General features: G+C 39.0%; 1 protein-coding gene across 1 annotated transcript in view; it reads left to right on the forward strand.

Moving 5' to 3' along the window:
• The window catches only part of LOC139735168 (uncharacterized), a 59,555-nt gene extending 45,791 nt beyond the window's left edge, over positions 1-13,764 (forward strand). The window contains exons 11-18 of the mRNA XM_071645928.1: positions 203-318; positions 1,772-1,807; positions 9,406-9,465; positions 10,101-10,188; positions 10,523-10,622; positions 11,361-11,484; positions 12,319-12,448; positions 13,185-13,764. Coding sequence (XP_071502029.1) covers positions 203-318; positions 1,772-1,807; positions 9,406-9,465; positions 10,101-10,188; positions 10,523-10,622; positions 11,361-11,484; positions 12,319-12,448; positions 13,185-13,300 — 770 coding nt within the window. The 3' untranslated portion in view covers positions 13,301-13,764. The remainder of the gene's footprint in view (positions 1-202; positions 319-1,771; positions 1,808-9,405; positions 9,466-10,100; positions 10,189-10,522; positions 10,623-11,360; positions 11,485-12,318; positions 12,449-13,184) is intronic.
• The last annotated feature ends 7,036 nt before the right edge of the window (positions 13,765-20,800 follow it).

Here is a 20,800-nt window from a genome sequence, read left to right on the forward strand (position 1 = left end):
GATAGCATCGGTGCCAATTCACAAAAACAACATCTTGTAAAAATGTCTGTGACCTCCTCAATCGCGAAAATATCTGTACGTGATATCAACAGCGTAATATACATTATATTTTCTTGTGGATATATATTGCACAGAATTTGCATTATCAGTTTTGCATATTATTTTCATGTCTTTGCTCTCATCCAATTGTCCTTTCCCACAGGACTTGAGACGCCGCCACAAGAAACGATAACCAAGTTGCCTACATTCTCTATCAACACCAGCTCTGGGGGACTCAGTCCCATGGGCAGCCCTATGTCTGTCGTGGAGGAGATGGATGTAAGTTGCGCCCTAAATTATAGCTATTTACACACTATACATGGAAATATGGTGTAGATCAGGTTGGGGGAATTGGAGGGATGGGAGCTGGAGAGGGGAGGGGATGAGGGGAGGGGAAAGGGGGCAGAATGGGGAACAAGTGTCTTTGAATGAACTGGTGAATGTCTTAGACTGGAATTACTCGTCAAAACAGTTAAAAAGTTTTTGTTTGTACTGTTTTTCAACAGTTCACAAATTTGTGGGTTTCAGTTCTGCCATGATGTTGATTTGTGAGTATGAGGGTTAACAATCTCTGACTGTATGGATGGACAGTGTACCGTGCAATGGATGAAATGGATGCCAGAAAGATTAAGCTTAACCCGATCATTACCACCTGCTTTTCAAGAGCTCAACATGCCATGTTCCTTTGAGAACATTAATGCCAAGGTGTACCTTCCATGAGCTTCTTATACCTGTTGCAGTGACAACAAAACTAATCCACCTTCATCCAAGCAAGAAAAAAGATTTTTAAATTCCAGCTGCTAATAGATTTTTTCCTCTCCCCTAGTGAGAAGTTAGAGTAGTGCTATTTGTCCTTCAGTGCCAAAGGGTTGGCTACGGACACAAGTGTGTTCATCAAACTGTAGTGAATTCTGCCATAAGTTTGCCAGTAATGGCGAACACCTGTCAAAAGCTAGGAGCCCTTGTCAGACAGAGTGGGCGGGCAGCTTTAGGTAGAAGGTCACCCATCCTAGTCTAACAACATGCATCGCTTATTATATGACAAAAGGCATCATCTGATATCGTCATAGAACCACACTCTCTTCATTCATAACTCCTTTACATTTGTACTTGAAGAGAAGCTTCTTGAGGTGGTGGCAGTTGAAAGAAAATAAAATGAATGGTAAATACAGAAATATTATCATCTCTCACAAAAACCTTACAACCGGCTTTGTGATCTAAGATTGATTGAGCCTTTGCCATTCTGACAGTGTTCCATTATTGCTGGAATACCAATCCAAATTTTTTGAGAATCCAGGGGCAGCACATGAAGGTGGCTGCGATGGATGGGAGGTACCAGTAGTCTTTCTGAGGAGATTTAGTCATTGTTTCTCATTGGTGGGTCACATCCGTGATGTACCACTCCGAGCCAATCACAATGGGTTACAGATAGTGTGACATCATAAACGGAGTAAGGCAGATCCACACAAATTCATTTTTCAAAATGCGTTGTATCCCCCTCCCACCCCCTTTAGTGATCCCTACTCCAAAACAAAGGAGTGTTAGTTATTGCATAGGTCACAAGCTTCTTGCGTGTGCTATAGATAGTAAATGTTTTCCTACCTTTAAATGTGCGTTTATTCACTGTCGTTTGAGAAATTCCTGTAGACAATCCCAGACATGTGATTGAATTCTCTACAGCAGAGAGGAGATTTTTTTTTTAGCCTCTTCTCTCTTCTGTCTCATTCCGTAGAGCATGAGCGATGTGAACATGTCGTCAAAGGAAGAGGTAGGCAATGAATTAAGGATGTGAATGTCCTGATTTGTTTGCCCGCTAACTTCTTGATTGGTCTCATCTTCTATTCTTCTTCTTTTTTTCTCTCAAAATCCTTCTTCCATCGCATACCGTGCACTAACACACAAACTATTTGATTTTTTTTGTGTGTGTGTGTGTGTGATTTTAACTTCCATTTCCATGCCTAACTTCTCTCCTTTCTTGTATGTGTGTGTGACTCTTCAAAATTTTTCTTTGGTATGAGTTGATGGACATGGTTGATTACAATGATCAAACTTTCTGAGATTCTGAGTGTGAGTGAACATGTCACGGTGATCACAAATTCATGGCCCTAATTGTACTGGCAGGGGAGGGGTGGGTCTCCCTGTCACATTTTAGTTTGTTTGTTGTTGTTGTTGTTGTTGGGTTGTTTTTTTTTTTGCAAGCAAGTGACGTGATGACTAAGGAATTTCATGTTTTCCATTTCATGACTTTTCACCTTGAAATCATAATGCAGATACCTCATTTACAACACTCTGGCATGCCTGTATTTGAAAATGACAAGTGATATGATTATTGTATGATGCTAAAGATAGCTATTTTTGTATATGTTTCACTAGGATAACAAATGTTAATGGGGAAAAAAAATGCATGTCTATGAATGTTGCATAGAAATGGGCAACTTTCTTACCTATTTGTCTTTCTTTTTCTTTATGATTTAAGAGGAATGACAAATATACAGTAAAATGCAATGTACTGAAAATAAAAGCCAAATTCTGTATTGGAGGAAATAAAGGATGCAGATATCTCCGTAGACTGTCGGGGTTGGGGGGTGGGGAGAAAGATAAAATTTGCAATGTTCGCAATGTCTCGCAATGCAACAAAGAATATGGAGAACACATTCTTTTGTATGCTACTGCTTTACTCTGTAAAACGATGGGTTACGTTGTCAGTGAGGGTAAGACTATAGATCTGTTGTATGCCATCTGTGCACAAAAGAAGAGGGCATAAAAAAGCTGGACTTGCATCACAATATTTGGTTTTGTGAGTATCTGTTGACTTGCAATTTAGAATTCCTCAACATTTTGTGTCAGAAGTCATAGGTCATGTGGAAGTGCCCTCCCCCACACCCCCAGCCTAGTTCAGTTCAGTTAGGGTCAAAACGTTGGCACCTCTTTACGATACCTTTTTGCACTGAGAGTTTGTTTTTTCAGAGCCATCAGATCAGTTGTCGTAACATTTGAGTGTTGTTGTTTTTTTTTCTCTGATAAACTGCAAAGAGAAAACAATATCTTTACTCTATGATATTGTAAACATATATCAGCCTTGGCAATGTTGCATTAAGATATCATATTACCAGTTGTTTGCAGGATTATATTGCATGCAAATTTGCTCGTAAGTGGAGAAAGGAAGCCAGACAAATCAGCATGTGTTGGCTTTCTGCCGTAGGATGTGGTTTTCCTGTGGTGGCTCACCTGAGCCCAAGACTCACATCACGTGGCATATATTTAGCGTTATGCATTATATATACATGTACAAAGATATATTTTCGACATACTCTTGACACTAAACAGATGACTTCTACTAAAGCAAACTGATTGGGAAATCAAATTGGTTTCCAAATTGGGGGGGGGGGGGCATCTATCTAGGAATGGTGCACCATTTAAGTTACCTGTTGACTTTCCAATTATCATCCTATCTTTATGGTTTAGAGTTTGGTTCCGTGACTTTTAGAGCAATGATCATTTCTTTTTTATGTTATCTATGCATCATTATTATTATTATTATTATTATTATTATTATTATTATTATTATTATTATTATTATTATTATTATATGTTGTTGTTTTTTTTATAGAGAGAATGAAAGTACCTATGTGGATTACAACTATAACTTTATTTATGACTTAAGGATTGCCATGTTCCACCCCCCCCCCCCCCCCCCCCCCCCCCCCCCCGAGAAAAGATATAGTTTTGCAACTCATTTTCCAAATTGTCCTTCCTTAGATCCAGAGCTGTTAGCCAACCAAGTGTGTGAAGTGAAGCTGATTTTGATAATTGAGGAATAAGATTCAATCATATTGGGTTCATTCCAGTCACTCTGAGCCAAAGCTTTGTGGAGATTAGGCACAAATATGGTAGATGATGGAGAGATTTAAACTTTAGGGGCTGAAATAACATCCAGAGCTTTAAAAAAAGTATGCTTTTACAGTGTTTAGCATGTTTGGGTTTTTTTTTTTTTCCATAGAGAATTAGAATGTAGTTTTAAGGTGAAAAGAATGTGGTTTCTTACTTGTATTATAGAAAAGACTAGCTTGATATGAGCAGTCTTGCTTTTATTAAAACTGAATGTGGGATATGTGTGTGTGTGTGTGGGGGGGGGGGGGGGGGGGCATTGTCATTATGGGATGACCTTAAAGGGGATGGCGAGTAACTGATCAGTGGGAATCAGTTGGAATGCTGAGGGATGATTGTTCCAATCCTTGTGGGATTCATTTAAGAGTACATTATATATCTATTCTTGTGTTAAAATTATTTGCTTCAGAATGGTCTCATATTCAAGTAATGTGCAGTTTAATGTTTCCAGGTAAGCGTCCCTGGTCAGTGACGGGGTATTAATCTGCACATTACTTGAATATGAGACCGTTCTGAAGCAAATAATTTTCACACAACAGTAGATATATAATGTACTCTTAAATGAATCCCACAAGGATTGGAACAATCATCCCTCAGCATTCCCACTGATTCCCACTGATTGGTTACTAGCCATCCCCTTTAAGATTTGTTTTTTCCTGTTTTGCTGTGTATCAGTGTGTTTCTTTGATCTGCAGTGGTTGACTGTCCCGGTTACGGGAAAAGAAACGCACTGAGAACTACAATGTATAGTAAAACTTGGCAGTTGGCTGTCCAGGATGTGACATCATTTTAGGCTATCAGCTTTTCATGTCATCCTATTGCACAAGTGTACCCGATAATTGCACACTTTCATCATGCTCTAAAAGTGGAAAATACTGTAGAGTAAGCATGCATCAAAGTGCAAATACCGCAGGAGTAGTACTTTCATGCAGAAGCAAAGAATCTCTCACACACACACACTGATACACATGAATACACACATTTGGAGCCCTGCCTAGGCACAACAAAATTCTAGGCAACAAATTGTGTTATTTTGACCTCATTATTGAGCAATGAGGTGACTGTAGCATGTTTGCTCTGCAGTCAAATGGCTTGGGTTGGAGAATCATTGAGTCTAACTGAGTTTCTCACTATGAAAAGGGTACAAACCCAGTGAATAATGTACCTATACCAGAAACCAGGCAAAAAATCCCAACCCCTTGTGGTTCCCCCTGGGTGACCAGCACTAGTCATCGCCTTAGCATATGTGTGACCCGCTACAACAAAAGGATCCTAAAGTCGCTGACGGGTGAGCCGAGAAAATCGAGTTTGAAGTCAGATCACCAAAATCTGTCAAAATGTTCAGAATTTCTGTTTTTAACATAATTTTGTAGTCTAATATATCTTCTATCTTCTGCCGAAATTTCGAAGCTAAATGATCAAAGGAAAGGCCTGAAAATAGCATTTTTCTGGGCCATGCTCGGCTCACCCGTCAGCGACTTTAGGATCCTTTTGTTTTAGCGGGTCACATATATTCCCATATGAGGAAGTTGGCCTTCCACTATTTGGACTACAACTCTGTTATTTTGGACATATATTGGCGTAAGTGCTGCCACTATCCTTCATCAGTGTCTCAAAATGATGCCTAAATCTAGGCAAACACAGAGGTATAATTTTTCTAACCTAACAGCTACTTCCCAACATATCCCAGACCAAATGCAGTAGTCGTAATATTGTAGGCCTACCTACATACTAAAATGGGTGACATGTTCAGTGATTTACACGGTTCCATATTATGGGCCACTGCTTATTAAAGTGGTAGTCCAGACTAAATGGGAAAAAGGTTTGTATCCCAACTTGTCCAAATTATGTGGGAGCCACTGTTACAAAACACCTGCCTTTTAAAAATTGAACGAAGAATTTATGTAGAAAAATACTTATTTTGCAAGGAATATTCAGTTGAATCCAAAGAGGTCTGTTACATAGGTGATGTATTGGCATAGATAATGACTATTTAAGATACTTGTAGCTAGATTTCTGTGTCCCAAGAAGTTGGTTCAGAATTGTAGATGGATGTGAGGTTTGATGAGCAACATTATTTGTCAGTAAAACATAATTTTTAGGGGTTGGGATCTCATGCGTTTCTGTATTATAGGCAGACTGCATTTATTTTGTGGCAGTGTGTGTTAGAAATTAATCATGTGTGTGGTTAGGTTTACTATGTAATGAAAGAAAATATATCATATTTTTCATCTTCAACAAATCTGTTAACGGGTGAGCTAATCTAAATGAATTAAAGAAGCTGTGTTGCTATATTAGAAAAACGGAATGCAAAGAGACATGTTTCTCAAAGCTTGTATCAGATTATATTTCTCTGATGGCTGAAGGCTAGAATTAGCCTTTCTTTTCTTGGTTTCTTTTCTGTGCATGTTTGGTTGATTGTGATAACTCCGTAGCCATTTAAGATTACTATAATGGAATTGGGGGTCCCTCACTTTGCAGATTTACAGTTCCAGACTACCAACTTATTTTATGAGTTTGAACAGCTCGTGTAGGTAACCCTCATATATAAAGAATGAGACATCATGAATGATTGTTTGTGAGACCCCTGAAGAGGTTGTTACAATTCATTCACAACATCATCCCATCACGAGACACAAGGGGAAAGTTCAATTAATCTTGGAGCTCAGGTGAGCATGAAGCCACACAGGGAGTTCTTTTATGAGTCTGAAGACAAAATTCAAAATCAATTTTTTTAAGCTTCAAAACTTAAAGGGATCGTATAGTTTTGGTTGAGACCTAATTTCAGGTTTCTAACATTTTTTGGTGAGATAATCAGAAACCTCTTATGAAATATGAAAGAGCATGCAATTCTATGAGGAATTCAACGTTTATTTGATGAAAATTGGTTTTGAAATGGCTGAGATATCAAAAAAGAGCGATTCTACTAAAGTGTGGGACCCACACTTTATCACGATCGCTTTGTTTTACTTTGTTTTTGGATGTTTCAGTCATTCCAAACCTGATTTTCGTCAAATAAACTTTGAATTCCTCTTAAAATGGTATGTTCTGTACTATATAATAAGTGTTTTCTTGGTATCTCGCAAAAAGTTAAAAGCCCAATTCTCATCTCCACCAATACTGTACTATCCCTTTAAGTATTCAGAATTCAAAATTCAAAACCTCAAAATTCAATATATAAATCAGCTCATAAACCATACAGGTCATCCCCACCTACACAACATGCATTTGCATCAACATAAATGCAGAGCTGCCAACTAGTACTGATTTTCAGTAATTTCTACTGAAATTGGACAAGAATACTGAAGGTTACAAGCAAATTACTGATTTTAGAAATCATTGTCTGTGATAAATTGTATAACACTGTTAAGGATTACTGATTTTCACTCAAAAAAGGTGCAAATTACTGATTTTCAGCCATCAAAGTACTGAAAGGCTTTTACAAAAGTTGGCAGCTCTGTAAACGAGAAAGAATGAACATACCGGTACTAATTTGCCAGTCACCACTAACCCCTTCATCCCTATGTCTAAAGCCTGAAGACAATATTAAAAATCAGTTATTCAAACCTCAAAACTTCAGTATTCAAAATTGAAAACTTCAAACTTCAAAATTCAATATGTAAATTAGCTCATAACCCATACAGATCATCCCCTCCTGCACAACATGCATTTGCTCATCAACATAAACAAGAAACAGTGAACATACTAATTTGCCAGTCACCACTAACCCCTTCATCCCTACGTCTCAAGCAGGACATTTGTTTTTTTCTTTTTGTAAAATCCAATTTTAATCGGAATGCTGCAGCAATTTTAAAAGGACTCTGTGCTGAGAGTCAGTGAGGTTGATTTGAAATGTAGCACTCTATGTGGAAGCATCATTCATCATACCTTTGCATTGAATGAGAAGAGCCGAAACTTGGAAAAACCGTTCATTGTCTTGCTATTTATGTGCAAATTATTCCAAACCCATGATTAGAAAAGTCTTATTATGTCAATTACTCTAAAACCAGAAACACTAAATTGCAGCATGAAACTTTTGCGAATTTGCCGACCATGAAAACATTACGAGAACACGAAATGTGGTGGATTACTTTAAAGACAAAAACTTTGGCGTGCATTTTACTCTAGGGAATCATGGCTCCTCGCAAAATTCGAGAAAGTTTCTGGTTTTACTGTATGTGTGAAGCTCTGGTGATGGGTAATGTGGGCAATGAAACAAAGAAAAGGTTTGTATTTAAAAGACAGCAGAAAAGGAATGCCTTCCAGTGTGATAATGATATATTTGAGAAAAAATTTTTTCTTTTTTTTTTCCTTTTGGAAGATGGATAATTTTTTCGTGTTCTTTTCTTCCTCTTGTCTTGAGTCTTTTCTGATGTTTTACCGATTTGCAGTGTTTCTGTGAATGTGGTTATTTTTGGACTCCTTGTCTGAATTGCTTTAGTGATACATTATCAAACATGGAAGTTTGATTCTGTTATAGCCTTGGAGTAGTGTACCAGTACCAAAGAAAGGAAAAGTCACATTGTAACAACATGTGTGACAGTGTACACCAGAATGACAATTTGTATGAGACGTGCAGAAGTATGTAATTTCAGTGATGCCAAATATATTTGAAAGCTCCAACAGTCATATGAATGGCAGCACAGTAACATATCAAATAATGCCACATTTCTAAACAATGTCTGCCATATGGTACACATGAGCAGTATTGCATTTCCCGTATAAGCCTGAATGCTGGTACACAATGTCTGAGCCCAATTTGCGTGATAATCTATTTCAGTGGCGAGAACGGTTACCAGTATAGTATGTGATGTTTAGTTGTGCTTGACATAGTGGCTGCATACTTGAATGGGAAGGGTCGTAATGATCAGATGTGTAACCATCTTACCCTAGTTTGAGTCTGTTATAGCTACATTTGTGTCATATTTCCATATGGTTTTATTTGGAGATTACATTAGTGTACAGAATCATTTGTCAATATGAAATCATTGAATTATTTTTATTTTTCTTCCTTTGATAACAGAAGAAGTTTTCTTCAGCTGTGTGTCTTGTTTAATAGAGATAGTGTGGAGAAAGGATTTTAATTTTTTTTTTCTTAGACTTGCTGTATCATGTTTGTTATTGATCATAAAGTTATCATGGGTTGTCATTTGATATGATTTTGTGGATATGCTTCATCTTTTATATTCCAAAGACAATATGCTCGTGCACGCGCATTATATTGCATTGTGTATGTAAGGGTAGATTTGACGAATTCATCAAGTGATATGTTTCTCTTCTCTCTCTCCCTCTTTTTCCCTCCCTACATCTCCCCTCTCTCACCTTCTCACAAGAGGTTTATACATTTGTCTCTTCTCTCTTTCTCTCTCTCTTTCTCTTTCTTTCTTCCTATGAGAGTTTTCCGCATGCTGGAATGATTGTGACAAAGATGATTTTTTTTTTTAATGTAATCTTCTGTTTTCTGTCTCTGTAATGCAGGAGAAAGGTGGCAAGCTGTCCCACATCTCAGCTGAACAAAAGAGGAGAGTGAACATCAGGGTGAGTCAGTCATGATGAGAAAAAGCTAGTCTTGTTTTCCTGTGAAACCAGAAATTTTCACCTGCATGAAACTTTCATGAATTTTGCGAGGAGCCAAGATTTGCGAAAGTAAAATACAAGTGAAAGTTGTCAGGGTTTTTTTTCTTCACAGTGCATTGGATGCCAGTTGCAGTTTGCAAAAGTTTCATGCCCCAAACGTTTCTAGTTTTACAGTATTGTAATTTGTCTTGTCTCTCTGTTGTGCATTTTTACCCACTCATACCTTGTTTAGTCAGATACGAAAGACATTTCCACATTTGGGTCAAATCTTTTGAAGGAGCAGAGCCCATACATGGTTTTGTATTTAAAGGTAACCCAGTGTTTGAGAAACTGCAACAGCTTTCAGCAGTTTAGGAGTACAGTACAGGTCAAAAACAGATGTGGCTCACAAGAATTTGCTAGTTTCATCGTAACTGCAAGAATCAGTGAACTTAGTTAATAAAAAAAAACTGTTACGTAATAAAAATCACTTGAAAGCTGTTTGTTTTGAAGAAAGGATACAAAGACAACATTTGATATTGCTGTCATTTTCATATTCATTAGTCATGACATCTCTGTCACTCTCTCTTTTTCTCTTTCGTCTCATGTCCCTCCAGTCCGGCTTCGACCAACTTCACTCCATGATCCCGTCCCTGGCTCAGAACCCCAACGCCAAGATCAGCAAGGCCAACATGCTTCAGAAAGGTAACACCATCCTCCTTGAAGGTTGCTTTCGTGTGTGTCTGTCTGTCTGCTGGGTGCCAGAAGTTCAGTGTAAGAGTTGTCCAGAATCTGGAGCTTCCAGTCCTTCATACTCCATCCGTGGGGTGAGATTTGGAAAGAGAGGAATTAATTGGGGGAGAAGATGCTAAAAAGATGTAAAAAGATAAAGGAAGGGTCAAATAACTACAGAATGAATAAGTTTCATCTTGAGTTCCCTCCTGCCCCAGCCCAGCGCCACTATGAATTGTGTCACTCTCATTCTATTCTAGTCTCATTTTCCTCCCACCTCACCTTTCTCACTCCATCACTGATGTAGCGGTGGAGTACACCAAGAAGCTGCAGGCGGATCGTAGGAAAATGAAGGACGAGATCGGTGTCCTCCGTGATGAGATAGCGGGTCTCCATGCAGACATCAGGTGAGTCTGTCTCAGGGATTGGAGTCCTGTTTCTACGGGCTAAGCTCCCTGTGTAGCTTCCCTCTGGAGTAAGCATTCCTCTTGTACTGATGATTGGGGGAAACTTTAATAGCCCGGTTTACCAATTTTTTTTTTTTTTCAGCTTTGCTTGATATGACCAAAAAGCTTCAGGCTGAGGTAGAATCTGTAGTATAGCCCACAGGCAATATCACCATGAACATTTTACCTGGGTACTTGACAGAAAGAGGTATTTATTTATTTATTTATTTATTTTAATGAATTGTTTTCATTCAGAGGGAGGGGCTTGCTAGCTTCAGGTTACAAACATGATTTGAAAATGGCTGCATTGGACCATCTACTTGTGTAGTGTTTAAGGTGGTAATGAAACATTGCACTGTCATTTTGTGAAAACTTGAATATACAGTGATCATGACATGAAGAAAACTAAATATGATGGAAGTATGATAGGTAGTAAGAGCGTGCACTTACTTATCATAATACGTCATATGAAATAATCAAATAAAAAACTTATTTTGGTGTATGAGAAATAAACCAAAATGCTTCTAATTATGTGAGATAGATTATTCATGATGTTTCAGAAATTGTTGTTGTCATTAAAAAAAATGGCATGGCTGATTTAAGAAGATGTGCGTTTTGTCTTCATTCATCGCTTAAATGTTGTTAGGACTTGTGTCATCAAATAAGTAAACTGACTTCTACCCTCCCCCCACCAAACAGTGATAGCCAATCACAGCTTCCGGCCAGTGGAGTGCCTGTCACGCGGCAGCGTGTTGACATGATGCGAGACGTCTTCGACAGCTACGTAAGGGAGAGGACGACGCAGAACTGGAAATTCTGGATCGTATCCTTTCAAGAGACATGCCCCATAAGCTGCTAGTGACTTAAAGAACATTCTATAGGGCTTACTATTCAGAATAACTCATGCTGATGGTATTACTGTGGAAGAAAGGAAATTGGTGATATTGCACCCGTCTTTTTCTTTTAGGATTCATGTAGGTATAAAGAGAGAGTCCTCTGAATCATTGTAGAAAAAAGAAAATCCAGCTTCCGTACCATGAGAAGATGAAGGCAACATTTTTGCAGATGGCTGTCAAAGAATTACTAGAAAGAATGGACTGGGCCTTTGAGCAAAATTGGGAAAATTAAGGTCTATAGAAATGAGGACCATTAGAAAACCATTTGCAGACTGTGTGACAGGAGTGTAAGAAATATGAATTTTTATATGAAAAAAAAATTGTGGAGGAATCAAAAAGAATCAAAGCAGATTAAAAAAGGGAAGAGTGTGGGTTGGAATTTGTTTGAAAACTTCTTTGTGGCAATTGTCTGTGTATGATAATGAGTTAGACAAAGCAATCATGCTTATTAGATTGTGAATTCATGGAAATGATACACATGCTCTTTGCATATGAAACAAATTGTTGCCTAGAGTATGGAAATCCTGTTTGCTCTGGCGGCAACTGTGTGAATTTTAGGATTTCTGAATTCTTGCATGGGTAGTTTTGGTAATTATTGTTTGTGAATATGAAAATATTTCAAGCCTTATTATTTTAGCAGAAGCTGTTGTTACAATGTACATTATGATGTGATATCACTGCAGTGAAAGTTTTTTTTTCCTTAACTCTGCCTCCTCCTCCTCCTCATCATCATCCTAATCATCCTCCTCTCCGACATCCAGTTCAGCATAATTATCCGTCCCCTCTTTGAGTCATTCAACAGCACAGTGTCGACGTCGAGCCATGAGGAGCTGACGCTGACCGTCAAGTCCTGGCTGGATCAGCACTGCTCATTACTCACCCTCCGACCCAGTAAGACTCCCTCTCTATCTCTTGCATGTGTGATGTTCGATGATATCACCCAAGATATATGATATACAGAATAAGAGCAATATCATTCAGTAAGATAGTTAGGTAGATAGATATGAGACAGATGAATAGATAGACAGGCTAATAGGTAGTCAGAATGAGGGATACATAGATAGATGGAAAGAAAGATGAATAGGTGGAAAGAGAGACAGACAGACAGACAGATTTTGTTGTGGATAGTATAGGAAGTGATGCAGACACTGTTTTGCTTTTTTTGACAGTCCTTGCTCTTTGCAAAGACTTGTCTCCTTTACCACCAACAAAGATGCAGTATTATTCAAATTTCTCTGTGAGTGTTTGTGGGGTGACATGATATTTGCTGCTGCGACAATTGCTGTCTTCGGTCATATTTTCCCTAAGGACTTTGGGTTAGGTTGTGATAGGGTTTTAGGTTTAGTTTGATGTGAGGATTAGGATTAGGGTTAGGATTTGTTTGTGGGTAGAATTTATGTTTGGCCTAACGTGCGGATATTTTATGGGAGCAATTGTCGCAGGAGCAAATGTCATGGAACCGTCCATGATGGATACCTGTTTGCATCTGCTCAAAATCTGGCAGGTTTTTGTAGGAGAGCCCATGAGTGAGAATGGACAAGTTTTGCAGTAGATTTCCCAAAAGCACCTGACTGTATCCATGCTTCTGTCTTCTCTCCCTCACCCCACCTTTCTCTCTCCTCCACAGCTGTGCTCTCATCACTCACTCTCCTCAGTAGGACCACCTCCATCCTCTCAGACCCCACCCAGATGCCCCAGCAGGCCGTGGAGGCCGTCACGCGCAAGGAAGAGGAGGTGGACTAGGAGGTCGATCAGGGAGGGACCAAGAAGTACCCCTCCCTCCATCTGGCCAAAGCCACGCCCTGTCGATGCAGGTGCGCTCCTCGCCCACGAGTCTACAAAGAATCACGAGGTGGAGACGAGATGAGGAGATACACGAGGCAAGAGAAGTCCTCTTGCCTGCCTGCCTGCCTTGATTGGACTGGGGAGATGTCTTCTGTTGATGTTCTTCATTTATTTTTTTACTCGTCAGTGATGGGGAGTGCAAGACTTTTTTATTTATATAATTTGTATTCGTCATATCCCTGTTTCTGGCTCATCCTGAATGTTGTCAATGCAAGATGCAAACACCTAGATCAGTGTGCTTGTTTTCAGTTTTCCCCGTAGCTTCCCCGTTTTAGTCCAGCCCACTTTATTCTGGCCAATATGGCAGGAGAATTGAATGGTAGTAGTTGTCAATGTTTGTCTCGTGTTTGGGGTCGAGTGAGAAACAGTCCTCTCTAGCAGTGGATCCCAACCCCTACTGTGTGTGCTATACCAAGGTGGCAGTAGACTAGCATGGGACTAACACTTCATAGAACCCACAAAGAAGGAAGACTGTGAATGATGGGTTGGGGGGGGAGTCGTCTACAGCGTGTGAAAAGTGTTACAGGACATTTTTCTTGTTAGTACAGTATAAAGATGTATGCTATGTTTCGTTATGACATAGGCCTGTTGATTTTCTCAAGGCTTTCAGTTTGCTGCAAAGGAAAAAAAAAATGATTTGTGTACATCCATGAGTTCGTTTGGCTCAGTGTTGTCAACGACATTGTTTAGATCACCCAAGTTTTCATTCCTTATCTTTTTCTGAGAATCACATGATTTGATTTCATTTCATTGTCAGCAGTGGCAAGGAGATATATAAATGACAACAAGCCAGGGAAACGCACCATATATTTCATTCTTTCTATTATGATCAGAATTTTCTGTCATCCTCAACCAGCTATTGGCAAGGTGGACAATGTTTCAATTGCTCCCCATCTATTGTTGAGGGGAAAGGAGGTTGACGGGTTTCTTGAACCCAAGTGATAAACTATGTGCATTAGAGCAGCAGCGATGTCATGATGACTGATATGCAAAACACACTCCCAGTCCTGATACCAAATGTGAGGTGGCAGTGGGCCATAATACTGGCCTCCAGAGGCTTCTCGCTCAATGAAATTTCGAAAACATTGGGAGGGGGTATTTTGAAGATCTTTACGTGCATATATGCAATTTTACTCTGTTTTGAATTATGACATTTGCTTCAGGAAATGCTCAGATGAATGATGGTGGGTCAACCTCTGCTTTTGTGCCACATACACAGCTCTGTGAGAGAGTTGACATTCACAAGAACAGACATGAGTCTTCGCACTCAAAGAAGGCCCCATGTGCAAGATTCTTCCACCACCTTGCATTTCGGGTCAGTTCAAGGAGTGCAAGATTTTTCGTTAGGTAGTTGCTTTGCTCATTAAAACTGGCAAGGTGATTTGTGATTGGTCCTTATGCCATCGTAAGTTTTAAAGTGGGAGGGGCACAGCTTTAAATTTGATACCATGTGGGTTGCTTTCAGAATGCAGTCAGGTGTTGTTGTTATTTTGTTGTTGTTGTGTGTTGTTGTTGTTGTTTTTTTTTTTGGGGGGGGGGTGGGTGGGTACAGTCAGCTTGACTGAGTGCATAGTGAGTCAGAATGGGGTGCATTCATTGTAACAGAATGCCCTGGTGTCGATCACATGTGTATCAGGTATTACAACCCCACACTGGTTGCATGCCCTTTATATCTGTTCACAATTGGGTTGCCGGTCAGAGATTTTATGCAAAGGCATCCCTTGATGTGGAATGTTGATAGTGCAAGTACACCACCTTGTCTGATAATAGAGCTGTATAAATTTGTTTGCATGTCGTTTATTTGTCGAGATTCAAGCGGAGAAATCCGGCGAACGTGTAAAGAGTGCAGTCGATATATTTTTGGTCATGAGGTTTAGGATGGCAAAGAAAGAAAGAGGTTGAAGCAAGTATTCCCATTTTGACGCGGAAGCTGTACGAAGTTATGAGTCTCTTTTGTGTCTTCATGTGTACAGTACTGTTGCTAAAGTTGTATAAAGCAAACAAAGATGTGCTGTAAAAATGTGCGTAGTCACTACAACGACTTGAGACTCTCAACAACTTATATTGATATTTGGTGTTTGTTTTTGTTATGTTTATTTTCTTTGGGTTTTTTTTTTTTTGGGGGGGGGTGGTCTGGGCCGGGGAATCATGCAGACAAAGAGAAAGAAGAAGAATGTTGATTTGGTTTGTGATGTATGGATGGAGAGAAGAAATGTATTCGTTTGATTTCGTGATTTGATTGCAAGTCCACCCTGAGATTGGGGGTGTGGATACCTCTGTACAGCTGACCCTTACTGTATCTCTCTCTCTGTAAATTGCGCACTTGTATAGATCAGTGATTTGGATATCTAGTGTTATGTGGCACCGTAGCCATGTTTCCACCAGCCGATAATCGTCGGAGGCTGTGTGGTCTATGCCTTCTTTCTTGTACCAATCGTTTAATAGCGCAAAAAGACTTGCTATGTTTGTGCATATAATTTTGTCTGCACATACATTTGTATGAATGTGTGTTTGGGTATTTGTACAAAGACAAACATATATATATATTTGTGTGTGTATATATTCAATTGAAGTAAGCACAATTAAGAAAGAAAAAATTAGATGTGTATATTGTGGTACTAAGACTGTCGCTGTCATGTAGAGAACAACCCTTTGTATTTGGCGTCACAAAGTTTTGATGTTTTTGATCGAGACACGGTGCACGCAGTCACACATGCAGGCATGTATTTTCAGGAATGACACCGATCCCAAAGATATTTGTAGAACAACTTTCGAAGGGTGAAGAGTAAGATTTTGTTGGTCTAAAAAAAAATTAACTGAAATAAACTAGGTGAAGAAACAACAAAACAGAACATGGAGAACCCACCTGTAAAGCAATAAATTAATGTGGGTTCATTTGATAGACATGGAACAGGAAAAAGCAGGAGATTGTTGGGGGGGGGGGGGACCAAGATGGTAGACTCATGACTCAAAAAAAACATTCATTCTCAACGTAATAGAGGTAGATCCTGTATTGATTGGCATTGATGCAATACCACTATTTCACATGCTTTCCAAGCGTGAAAAGTGAGCCTGCTTTGTTAGATTACATTTACCACAATTATATGCAAGCGTACGTATTTGCACGTCTTAGAAGAATCAAGACAGAGGCATGTGCGTTTGGCAAAGTGTTTTCTTCTGAACCCCAACGTGCTAAGACATGATCCTGACCTGTTCTTGCTCTCTAGATGCAATTTTCTCTTTCTATGAATGCCAAAGGCTCAAGATGTTTAAGCCCTTCTTTCTTGGAGATGAAGCTGGAAGTCAAAGTGTCACAAATAAACTGTTTCCGTTTTCCTCTCTGTTCATGAATTTCGTGGACAGGATTAGATTTCATACCAGCTCAGTTCAGACACAAAATCAAAAAGCAAACCTCTGAAGAAGAAACAGATGAGGTGATGAATTGCTGAGCGTCTCGTAGCTCAATAGATGGTCTAGTGTTTTAATATGCAACAGAGAGAAGTATTCTAATAAGAGCAAAATTTGAAACCATGTGAAACCAGCAGTATTATGCAAACATAGAGCATGAGAAAACTTTGCAACAAAAAACAAACAAAAACAAAACAAAACAAAAACAAAAACTGATATGGCAACCGTCAAGTTTACAATAGTATGTCAATTATATTGTGGATTTGAGATTAGTGATCACGTTTTCCACTGGAACATGAAAAATCAAAAAGAGCATTGCAAACTCTTGAAAGGATTGTCGATTCAACATCCCACAGAGTGATTTTTACACAGAGTTAACTCAAGTTGAATATGTTTTCCGCATAGCTTCCAAAACATTCTTCAGGCTTTTTATCAAATATGTCCAAATAAAAGCAGATGCAAGTTGTATAACATAGAGTTTTATGTCCATCTCATAAAGCACAAGAATGTATAAGACCAAGCTTTCACAAATGTCACATGCCATTGATCAGCTAATCCCACCCCTCAAAGTAATGGTGTGGTGTCTTCTTTATATCCACCAAGTTTAAGGCGTAACCCTCTCATAACGGCAAACTGACCACACAGCATACAGCCATTGACATCACACAGAGATGGGTTCCCAATAGTATTGGAAGAGTTAAGCAGTTGTATACAGCTGGCCTCTAAAGTGCTGAATGTATATATTTGCCAAACTGCGCGCACAGGAAAACATGTAAGGAGCTGAAGTAATGTGCAAAAATGCCTCTGTAGAGATATTTTCCCCCATATTTTTGTAAACACCTATGATTATTAGTGATAAAGAATTTGTGATTTGTGCCTCACTCACTGAAATGAACGAGATGTATGGAATTGCGCCCCCCTTTTTTTTCTATCTAAATGAATGTTTCTCCCAGTACACCCCTCAAATCAAACTAAGGATGGTGTGCCAGAAACAAGACTACAGTTTGCAAAATGCAGTGTACAATTTATTTCTTGATGATTTTTCTTTTGCCGAAAAAAATCAAGCAATGCTGCTGCATTTGCTAAACGGTGTGTCTATCTTTCTTCTTTTTTTTTTTTTTGTCAAAACATGGAAGTAGTTGTGTTTGGACATATGTATGTTTGCATAGTTGATACAATCTGTAAGTATGTACTCAATTAACTGCATTGCTGTAAAGTTAGAATTTCATGGCAGGGATCGTAATCATAGGTAATAATGCGATCTTGTGGTGAGGAGGGTGCTGTAGATCATTTTTCTACCTTGACGTCTTTGAGGGCAAACTCCGTGGAGTTCCTTGTCAGTATTAGTGGGGTGGTTGCCATGGTATTGTGAAGGAATTTGTATGTTGATTTGCAAATTCATGCTTTTCTGTGCATTGTGGAAGGGGGGGGGAGGAGGTTAGGGTGGTCAGTTCATTTCTTCTTTTTTTTTGGGGGGGGGGGGGAGGGAGGGTTCATGGCCCTGCCAAAAATCAGATGTAAATCTTTATGTGTCTGTGATTGTTCTTGTTTGATCCTATAGAAACTGACATCCTACATGTACCATCATTGGAATGCTATCAACCATATTTGTGCTCATGAGTGAGCATCTATAATGATTTGATCATGCAGTCTGTCTGAGGTCAAACGAGGGCACTGTTCCGTGAAAGTTGTCAGCTCTGGTGGGTTGTCAGTCTCTGACAATTGCCATAGTGACAGTCAGTGACCAGAGCTTCTCAGCCAATCAAAATCAAGGAATTTTTTTTTCTGAATTTTTCTGAGACTGACAATTTGTCAGGTCTGACAACTTTTGTGAAAGGGTACCCAGCATTCCCCATCTTCATAGGATGTGTCAGAATCTTGAGCTCTGTCCTGTTACGGTTTCAGTAAAAGTGTTCTATCTTTTTACCTCTGCAAGTTTTATGGGGTGAAGTGTGTGTTCCTGGTATATGAATATTGTATCATCCATCAAAATGTAGTTATATCATTTAAAAATTCAGACAGGAACTCAAACTTGGGGTCTTCATGCATGAGTGAGAAAGTATGACCTAGACTAGGATGTGGTTATTCTTAAACATGCATTTGCATTGTAATGCTTGTTTTCCTGTTGTGTATTCAATATTCCCCCTCCCCTCCCCCCCCCCCAAAAAAAAAGGGGGGGGGGAGAAAAAAAATGAAAGTATATTGTCGTGACTCATAGTTTTGCCATTGTATCTATGGATACATTCTATGTTTATATCCTTAATTCCTTGTCTTGTACTACTTGGGAGTGGGGGAAACTGTGTGCTGTGAAGTTAGTGACAGCATGTATGAGATCTCCACACAAATGATCAGTTCTGGTGCTGATCACATTCTTATAGACGGATGTTACTATTTCTTGTGGAATTTTTCCATTACTCTGCTCGCACAAGTTGATTAGTGATCAGTGCTATTTCAAATCAAAGCACACAGGTTTCACAGGTATTAGCTCCTTGTATGGCTGGGCCTGTATTGACTGGTTATCATTCATGACTTCTGAAAGAAAATCATTGTCATAAATAATCTCTATTTTTTGATATTCATTAACACGAAAAAAATGCATTCTAACTTTTCCTGGAGGGTCTTGTGGTTGATGTAACACAGTACGTTGATTCCTTCAACTCTAGGAATGAAAGGTACACTGAACTTGTGCACGGTATGTGACAACTCTGTAAGACCAGTGAAATTCACAATTTTATGTTACATTTTAGACATATTTATTGCAAAGGTATTATAATTGGTGGAACCAGCTACATTGTACCCGCTGGGTGTAACATGAGTTGATACTTGTATTGGCCAAATTTTCAGGACAGTATGGGGGTCCCCTTGCATCTGAATTGTATTGTGATGATTCTCTTGTTATATGCAGTAACTTGCATGTGGCTTTGAGACTATTCACCCAGACGGTGGTCACTGGACTACGTAATTTCCTCACATAGCTTGCCTCCACACTCCCCACAAAGCACCACAGGATTTTATATGTCCTTTCTGTTTGTTGAGGTTTGTATTTAGCAGGCACTCACTCACCAGGAATGCACAATGGCAGGGCACCATATAACTTCAGAGAGTTTTTATTTCATCTAGGGGTGTTTATTGGTCCCCCCCCCCCTCATTACTTATTTTCTTTTTTCTTTTTTTTTGGCCATTTTGTACAGATGGTTCATCATGTACAGTGTTGGAAAATGACTTTATTCAAGCTTGCAATTGTGGATGGGGTATCTCAAAGGGTGTAAATCTGTTTCGTTGTTTTGTTTTTGTACCATTGTGTATATGCGCTGTTTTCTAAATTGTATTCAGGATGTGTAAATGGAATGTACAGATAAGTTGAAGTGTGTGTGCACATCCCACATTTATTTGTGCTAGTATTTATGACGTAATCACAGGCTTACAGTCATCGTATCCCTTCATAAAGACCTCACTTACTAACAGAACCTTTCTTTGGTTTTCTTTTGTTTGTCCACTTTGTTTTTGTATATTTTTATTTTTCTCAGATAAGGCGTGTGAATGAAAACTTCATCAGTTTTGTTTTGTTGATTTTTTGTTTTATTGTAAAGGGCAATATGTTTGCATGTGCTTGGAGCTAGAATCTGAAATTTTTGACAAACCAATGCTGCTTAAAGAGGTTTTTTGTTTGTTTGTTTGTTTGATAAACAGTGACACAAGGCACAACACGCCCCCGTGCCCTCACAGCTTGAGTGTTGTAATATAACAAATGGAAAAATGTGCTCAAATGTCGTGCTGTAGTATTTCAGAGACGAAAGTGAACTGCTCCGATTCGGGTCGAGGAGGATCCTGAGATGTTGAGAACGCTGTGGTTCCAAGTGCCTTACAGAAAACTATTTGTGGATTCAGGTGGATGAAAACTTTCTTAACGTAATGATATACCAGCATACTGAGACAACAGCATTCTGTAAATTTCATTTTCGTCCTATCGGTTCACTTTTCAAAGACTGT

This window comes from Diadema antillarum, unplaced genomic scaffold (assembly GCF_040938485.1).
Source record: "Diadema antillarum isolate AM-2024a unplaced genomic scaffold, OU_Dant_1.0 seq00000565_RagTag, whole genome shotgun sequence".
Lineage (NCBI taxonomy): Eukaryota > Metazoa > Echinodermata > Echinoidea > Diadematoida > Diadematidae > Diadema > Diadema antillarum.